This window comes from Ipomoea nil, unplaced genomic scaffold, assembly GCF_001879475.1.
Source record: "Ipomoea nil cultivar Tokyo-kokei standard unplaced genomic scaffold, Asagao_1.1 scaffold0019, whole genome shotgun sequence".
In the NCBI taxonomy this organism is placed as follows: domain Eukaryota; kingdom Viridiplantae; phylum Streptophyta; class Magnoliopsida; order Solanales; family Convolvulaceae; genus Ipomoea; species Ipomoea nil.
This window is the reverse complement of record NW_017616447.1, coordinates 1,922,851-1,932,182: the sequence shown is the minus strand read 5'-3', so window position 1 is coordinate 1,932,182 and position 9,332 is coordinate 1,922,851. Positions and strand designations below refer to the sequence as shown.

The following is a 9,332-nucleotide window of genomic DNA, read 5'->3' as shown; positions in this document are numbered from 1 at the left end:
CCAAACTTATGGTACCGGTCCCCCCCCCCCCCATCGGGTTAACCGGTTTCCACAATGTGCAATACAGCCTTGTGCTTCCCTATCCCTTCCCTCCTCCCATGACTCAGCCACTACCGCTCTACATCCCTCATCATAGAGCCATGCCATCTCAAAACGAAACCTTCGGCCCCCTCCCCTCCTACTCCCATATTGCCGAATCCCCATGAAGATAGCTGAGTGGTCAGACCGTCTAGTCCATTGATTTGCAACTGTGACCCCATTTACAATATCCCTCCAGCGGTTAGTGACTAGTACCTTATCTAATTTTTCCTGAATCCATCCAGGAGTGCCTTTGCCCGTTTGCCATGTGAACTGATTACCACTCATTGGTAACTGTGCCAAACCACACTGATCCATAGTCTCTCCAAAGCCGCGTAACAGACTGTTCGGGTGTGGATTTCCTCCCCTCTTCTCATACTGGTACAAGAGATCATTAAAGTCGCCAATCACAACCCAGGGTAGCTCAGATTATGTTGCCAACTGTTTCAATAGATCCCATGACTCAGTCCTCCGTGTACGTTCTGGATAGCCGTAGTAACAAGTCATTCTCCAGTTCGGAAAATCACTTATACTTACCTCCACATCAATGTGTGTCTTCGAGTAACCCAGTAATCTTGCAGTATTGTTCTTCCTCCAAAGCAATGCCAAACCACCACTGCGGCCTGTATTATTAACATAAAAAAGACCCTCGTAACCAATCTTAACGCGAACTCGTTCTACATGTATTCGTGCTACTTTCATTTCCATCAAAAATACAAAATCAGGCTTCTTCTTGGACACCATGTCCACAACTGCACGAACTGTCCTTGGATTGCCCAAGCCACGACAGTTCCAACTCAGAGTACTCATTGTTGTGGGCGGGTCTGGGAACCAGAGCCCGCCTGATGCAAGTTTTTTGAGCTATCTGCCATATTAGTATCTGTATCTGTCAGTTGTCTACTATCCTGCCTGCGACGCTTAGCCAACGCCGTTACCCCCTCCTCCTCCTCCTCCTCTCGGCCTTGTACCCCTACCGGTTTTTCCGGCGCCACCCTCACAGGTTCCAGGCGGATCGGTGGTTCATCCTCGGTTAGTAGCCATGATTCACCTACTGGCCGTGGTCCTCTTGCCTGCCCAGCTCGCATCCACACACCATAAGGATATTGTTCAACAGTCAACGTCGAGTTTCTAGCTTTCAAGCAGAACTTTTCCGAGTGCCCCAAAAGTCCACAGAAAAAGCAGAAAGTATGTAGTCTCTCGTATTTGAAATTCACCCACCCCCAAGACTTGTCCCGGCGAATCAATTTCATCCTCCTCTTCAGGGGCTTATCCACAGACATACAAACCCTAATTCGGTAAAAAGCTTTGGGTGGCCCCTTCATCTGCCTCTCATCAATCTTTAAGAATTTCCCCAGAAAATTCCCTGTCTGTTCAAGTACCGGTACCATATTATAACCAACCGGCAGGTTGTACACCTGCACCCATAAATCCACTGTATCAAGCACCATATCCTTCGGCAATTGACCATCCTTCACCTCCCTACAGAGCAGCGTACAATTCTCAAAGGACCACGGTCCCTCATCCATAACTCTCCGAACATCCGTTATGTGATGGAAAACAAATTGAAACAGATTCGGTTGGAGCTCCGTGATATGCACACCACTTACCGGTTTCCATGCCGAGGCCATAACCTGTCGCATATACTCAACCTTGATCAACCGTTGAGTCAGAAACCGGCCAACCACCACCCAAGATTCTGCTGCCGCCATTGCGCCACTGTCGTCCGCCGGCGCCTCAACACCGGCGTCCTCGTCTTCCAACTCGATATCGGCCCATCTGCTCGATAGCCCCGCTATCTCAGCCTCCGTTGCTGCCATGTCCGCCATCTAGACGCCTGCCGATCGTGAGATGTGAAGCCTGCCGATCATGCGCGACCTCCGTCCGAGACTGCTACGCGTATGAAACCCTAGTTACGGGAGAAAAAAGAGAGAACCCTAACGTAGAGGGAGAAATTAAGGATTACTTTAAAATTATAATCTTTGAATGTAAAGAATTTTTATATTAGAGAAAAATAAAGGCAATACAACTAATGAAATTATTTCTCTTATTTAATTTATTGATAATGAATAATTTTTTTTTGAATAAAGACATTGTAGAGACATAATTATAAATTTAAAAAATACATATGTATTATTTTTTGTTGTAGCTACTAAATTATTATTTAATTTAATAAGAGTAAAATAGAGTACTAATTATGCAAACTTTGATTGGGATGGAGTTCGAACCTAAGACCTTTCTTATTGAAATCAATGAGTAAGTTAACGGTGAACTAACATAAATTAACGGAAAAGATAATATATAACGGGAAAGTTAACGGATAATCATATAATTAAGGATAAATCAGGAAATCTCAAGAAAAAAAAATTAAAATCTGATCAATCTGAGTCATTCATTTGATTGTAAAATTTGTCCGTCATTTTTTCTACACATTATAGGCCTAACTCTCTTGGGCTCTTATTAGTATACTAGTTTTTTACGCGCATTGCGCGATTGGGATAATGCCCAATGTTTTTTTTTTAAATAAGTACTTTAAAGTATATCAAGACAAGATTATATTGAAATTGTTGATGCATAGATAATTGAATGTTAAATTTGCGTATTTAAATAAGCAATTCTAAGATTACAAATGCAAGATAATATAGTCAAGATTGATTATAATTGTCAATAAAATAATTGTATAGGTATGGTTGAACCCAAATACGGGACATAAGGGAGAGAAAATAAAAATTATGGCATAAAATATTAAATATATACTAATATTGAAGAGCTAATTGCTGATTGCCAAACAAGGACATTGCGAGATAGTTTCCCACTTCAAGGACATCTGAATACTCTTGTTGTCAATAAATCTCCCAAGTAGTTAATATGATTGACTTAATTATATTTTTTTATTTATTTTTTTTAAAAAAATTATTATTATTATTATTATTATTATTATTATTATTATTATTATTATTATTATTATTATTATTATTATTATTATTATTATTATTATTATATGTATACCCTTAGCTCATTTTACATGTTAATCTAAACAACTAATTTTTTCAAATATATTTTTACCAACTATTGATATAATTCGCTGGTCAAATTCGCTAATATAATCCGCTAACGCTAACCGCTAACTGCTGATTGTTAAACAAGGATATTGCGAGGTAGTTCTCACTTCAATTTGTTGTGTGATTTGAATACTCTCTTTGTCAACAAATCCCTCAAAGTAGTTAATATGATTGGCTTTATTAATTATATTTTTTTAATTTTTTCATGGTATTAATAAAATCCTTGGTAAATAAATATATAACATTATTTTGTATTATAACTTTGATCTTTAATTAAAAATTAGTGCATAGAAAAGATAATAGACAATGTAGTGTGTTGGTTTTTGAGTTTTCGGGCCCAGGGAGGTCCAACACAACCTTGGTCGGTGGATTCACCTTTCACATGCGGCTTATAGAAAAATAAATAGAGCGAATATAGCTCAATGCTTTTTGTACGTGGAAACCGAAAGGAAAACCACGGGCCTTTTTGGGCGGTGCCAAGCCTAACTCCACTATGCATTTTGTAGGTATCTTTGTACATATTGTAGAGCTATTTTCTACATGTAGTATGGAAATATTGTGTAGGGAAGGAGCTATACTTTGTATATAGAGATGAGTATGCTTCTTTGTGGTAGAATGGAGTCTTCTTGATAATCTTCTTGTTGTGTATATGAATTGCCTTCTCTTGGGAGAGTGGTGTAGGAAGAGTGCTTGTATGTATGAATGAATGATGTCTTCTTAAAGGAGAAAGAGTAGTGAGTGGGAGAATAGTACTTGGGAGAGTCCTCCCACATGTAGATGAATGAGTGGTCCCCTCCTTGTGCTCTTCTTCTCCTTTTTATAGCTAGCTCATCCCCAAAAGTGTCCGTTGGACCATTAGTAGGGTATTGATGGGTGATAATTAGGGGGTTATGGGTATTAAGTTGGTTGATAAAGAGGCTAACGGCTAGTTAGTAAGTAGGGTAATAATTAGGCAATAATAGGGTAGTAAATAGGTTTCATGGGTGATAATGTAAGAATAACGGCTAGTTAGCCCGACCCTCTACCCGTGTCGACCTCCGGGTCGAGCGGACTCCTGGGTCGAACCGACTCCTCGGTTTGGCTCGTATCTCTTTTGGGCTTGCTCCATTTTCTTCTTGGGCTTCTCTTCTTTGTCTGGGCTTTATCTCTTTTCTTCTTGGGCCCCGAGCCCACGGGGTTCACACCCCATCATAGTGAATATAATCAATTGATGAATTTGAATGTAAAGAATTTTTACATTGGAGAAATATAAAGACAATATAACTAATACAATTATTTCTCTTAATTTATTTATTGATAATGAATAATTTTTTTTAAATAAAGCATTGTAGGGACAATGTAGCGAATATAATCAATTGATGTAAAGAATTTTTATATTGGAGAAAAATAAATACAATATAACTAATGAAATTATTTCTGTTATTTAATTTATAGATAATGAATAATTTTTTTTTTTTGAATAAAGACATTGTAGACACATAATTCTAAATTAAAGAAAGCATATGTATTATTTTTTGTTGTAGCTACTAAATTATTACGGAGTATTTAATTTAATAAGAGTAAAATAGAGTACTAATTATGCCAACCGTGATTGGGTTGAGGTTCGAACCTAAGACCTTTCTTATTGAAATCAATGAGTAAGTTAACGATGAACTAACAGAAATTAACGGAAAAGATAATATTTAACGGAAAAGTTAACGGAAAATCATATTCATTAAGGATAAATTAGGAAATCTTAAGGAAAAATTAAAATCTGATCAATCTGAGCCATTCATTTGATTAAAAAATTTAACCGCCATTTTTTCTACCCATTATAGGCCTAACTCTCTTGGGCTCTTATTAATATAGTAGATATAGGACTGAAGGTCCACATGGGCCTCGGTGATATGACCCACCGACCTGGACGCGCCAGGCAGTGTGTAGGGCCAACAAGCTGAGGAAGGCTGTAGTCTACCGACCTGAGTAATCAGGCGGTGTGTAGAGCTACGGCTGGCTGCGATCCACCGAGTGATGGGACATCGGTGTGTAGGGCCGTAGTCTCCGAGGATCTTCGCCCACCGACTGAGTTTAGCGCAGCGGTGTGTTGGGCTTGATCCGCTACGGTCCACCGATTGTGCGCATCAACGGTGTGTAGGGTCGTAAGTCCCCCCTTGTAAAGGGGATCGCGGTCCACCGACTGGGCGCGTCAGCGGTGTGTCGGATCGTGGTTTGACGTTGAGTTCGTCAGCGGTTCTCAAAGGGTTGGTTGCGATCAACTCCCCTCGTACCGCAGTACTGAGGTAGGGTGCTGCGCGGCCGTGTTAATGCTATAAGCATTAACCCTCATGTTCGGGGCATGCACTTGGTCCCGTGGCGCCATCAACGATTATGTGATATGAATGATGATTGAATGATGATTGAATGATGATGTGATTTGGGAATTTGGAAAGTGTTCTGTGACCTTGGATGCGTATTCCTGATAACGTTACCTCTACTTAACTGTTTATTGTTGATTGATGAGCTTATCCCTATTTGCTGAGTTTATTCCTGGTTTTAAAACTAGTGTCTCTTAAGTATATATCTTCCTGCTTCAAAATGATTTTCGTATATCTATATATATCTATCTATAATGTATTTCAACGCGTTGGAGTGGGTTACCAGCATCTCTCGCTGAACAGATATATTTGGCTTTCAGGCACAGATGAGTAGACACTGGAGCGCGCTAGAGATTTGGAGCGTAGAGTAGATAGTTCCCCTTTCGGCCTGCATGCCATGCTTATGTATTGACATTTTGGAGGATATTAGTTAGTTAGCCTGTGCACCTTAGTTCTCTAGCTCAGGTGTGGCATAGCACCCCGTACTCTTATGTTATGTTTTGGGATTTAATGAGAATTTACCTTTATCATATTAGTCTTAAAAGTTGAAAAAATTTCGGGGTGTTACAGTTGGTATCAGAGCCTAAGTTTGACCCTAGGATAAGACTCTTAAGACCAGACCTTAAGACATTAGGCTTAAAACACTAGGAGTTCAATAAGATAGGATTTAGGTATTTAAGAACATAGGAATTAGGAATCTTAGGACACGCGGTGAGATTGTAGGCTTACTTATCATCACGTAACCTCCCCTCACTTTACCCCTCATTAAATTAAAGGACTCCCCTTCGCTTATCACGTCAAGGTAAGGGTATAACACTCTAACTCAAACGTTACTATAAAACATTGACTCTATAGATCAGCATCATGGCGCCAACCAGAAGACAATCAAGGACTCCGGAACCCGCTACGCAAGACCCCCTAGCGCAAACCCTACAACAACTAACCCAAGTCGCCTAAGCACTAAGCGACGTAGCCCTCCGCAACAACGGACCACCACCACCCCCACCAAACACAAACTCAGAGGTCGCCCGACAAGTCTCGAACCATAGACCACCCACTTTCTCAGGGGAAGAAGATCCCGCCATCCTGGAGGAATGGATTCGGATCTTCGACAAAATTTTGGGGTTGGTAGAATGCCCAGAAGAGCGTTGTGTAGAGGTAGCCTCATTTTACTTCGGGCACGAGGCAGACCTTTAGTGGATCCACGAGGGACCCACCTACAGACAAGAACCAGGATTCAACTGGGAAAGCCTGAAAACACGGCTGCGAGAACGGTTCTACCCAGCCCACATAAGAGCGTCCATGCACGAAGAGTTCCTTCACCTAAAACAAGGAGCAGCTACCGTCATGGAATACCATAAACGATTCCTCGAACTGGCACGCTTCGCGCCAGGATTAGTCCCCACAGAGACAACCAAAGTAGAGAGATTTACATCGGACCTCAACTTTGAAGCCCGAAAAGCTCTGGTAGTAAGCGGACCCCGGACCCTCAACGAAGCCTACTCCAGCGCCGCCAATCTCTATCGAATCCAACTACTACAGCGTGGGATTCAGGAACAGATTCGAAAAAGGAACCCAGGAGGTGGGGCGCCACCTATGAAAAGAACAAGGAACGACGCTAACACAAGGCCAAGCAATCCAGCAGGACAAAGGCCACCCCCAAGAAACAACGAAGCTAATACAGGGGGCTTCCCCTGCCCGAAATGCCGCCAAAGCCATAGGGGCAAGGACTGCATGGGGAACCCCTTACGATGCTTCAACTGTGGGAATGAAGGGCACAAGGCGTTCCTCTGCACTCAACCCGCAAGCTCACGCCCCAGGGCCATGGGCCAACAGGGGGGGCATGAACAATCAAGGAAATTACGGTGCCCCCGGAAAGGTATTTGTCATGAGCCGCACGCAAGACGAACTCGAGGACGAGGGCAACCCCGACGAAGGAAATATGACCCCAGGAGACGAAGATTCCGCAAGCCCACCAGAAGGGAACCAAGAAGACGAATTCTGTTTAGGGTGAACTAACAAACCCCCCCTTTGTAACCACGACCCCATAGTAAAATCATTTGTTTAGACTAGTCACTTCGGGATTATTATAAATAAAAAGCTAGATCGAAATAATATTAGCATAGCAAAGGAAAACAAGACTACCCACAAAACGACAAGTAACAACAAAAAGGACCAACATCTTCCACCACTAGGAGACAAAAGAAGGAAAAGACAAAGAAATATTCCACAAGGGAAACCAATGTCACCAATGGGAATTAAACCCTAAACCTCCCACTTGAAAACCTAAGTCCCTAACCACTAAGCCATGAGTGTTTCTTAAAACCTTAAGGGAACACTCCCCTCTTAAACCCCTACAAAATCCCTAAAAATCCCAACACCCCCAAATCAAAAACCCTTCCTTTTCTCCACTCTCTCCCTCTCTTCCTTCCCCCACTCATCCTGCCGCCACACAACAAACCACCCCAGCACCCCAACAAGCCACCCCGTCAACCGCCACCACCAGCCAAGCCACCGGCGCCCGTCCACAACGCTCGCCGCCGCCACACCGGGAGCAACCCGCGACACCACCGTCGACCGCCCGGATCCTCCCCGCTGCCACACGCCAGCACTGCCGCACGCTCACATCGCACACCCAAGCTCCGTCGTGGACCACCGCTACCTCGCCGAACATCCCCGCCGCCGCGCCGAGCCAGGCCACGCCGAGAGCCGTCGTCACCGATGAAGTCGTACCGCCGAAACCCTCACCGGAATCTCGCCCGAGTCCGCCGGAAAACGCTATCCAAAAGAAAATTCTAAAAATACCGAAGAAGCCCATTGGAGTTCGCACCCCGGAATGGAGCAACGCCGACTACACCGTGATCAGAGGTAAAGCCCTCGAACCCAATCAATTTTCTCCGGAATTGGTCGACATGCTCAACCACCAAGGGCTTTTGGATACGTATCTCACCATAAAAGGGGATACGTACCCCGAATTGGTGAAGGAGTTCTATCGACATTTGGTGACCGTCAAACGAGGTGATAAACTAGAAATCACCACTAAGGTCCGAGGTAAGGAAATCATAATTTCCGAAGGCCGCTTGGCCAAGCTCTTAAAATTGACCACCACGGGTGTGTCAGACTATGACTGAAAAGGGTGGATTGGTACCAAAAACACGGGGTACAAAGACTACCTCGGGTACCTACTCGGAAAGGAGGAAGGTTTCACTTCGGCCACACGGCCAAACAGGAAATGGCTAACCGCGGAGCAAAAGATATTGGTTATGATTGTGACTGACAGCCTATTGCCCACAAATAATAAAAGCAAGGATGTGGGAAGTCTGGAGTGTACTTTTGCCTATCTCTTAAAACACAAAATTAAGTTCAATCTACCGGCCCTCATGTTGAAACACATGGAATTTTGCAAAACTAGCAACCGACTTAGCCTACCCTATGGGATGATCCTGAGTTGGATCATGGAGAAAAAAGGGGGTAGACCTAAGCCACACAGAGGTCAGGACCGCAAGTGGCATGGCTTTCAATGCTCAGAATCTCCGTCGCAACGATATCTACTACACCGAAGGGGGACAATACATCACCCTCGAAGAGATTTGCCTTAAGCCCGAAGAGGAATGAAGGGAATTGGTTGATCAACTAAATATCTCCAACAAGAAACTCAAGCGGGCAATGCAAGACTGTGGGGAACCAGGGGAAAATGAGGAACAAGAAAAAGATAGCGAGCCTAATCCACCGGCACCCACGCGAGCGAGGGGAAACCCAAGGGGTCTAAATGAAGAATCAGTCAACGAACGCATCCTCGCACAACTCACCCGACAGAACCAAATCATGGACGAGGGATTCT

At 43.4% G+C, this 9,332-nt stretch overlaps 1 protein-coding gene across 1 annotated transcript; it reads right to left on the bottom strand.

Annotated features, from left to right (window-relative positions):
- Positions 1 to 884: 884 nt before the first annotated feature.
- On the bottom strand, positions 885 to 1,904 carry LOC109173671. Its single transcript, XM_019322985.1, has one exon. The coding sequence runs from the start codon at positions 1,902 to 1,904 to the stop codon at positions 885 to 887; it is 1,020 nt and encodes a 339-aa protein (XP_019178530.1).
- Positions 1,905 to 9,332: the final 7,428 nt, after the last annotated feature.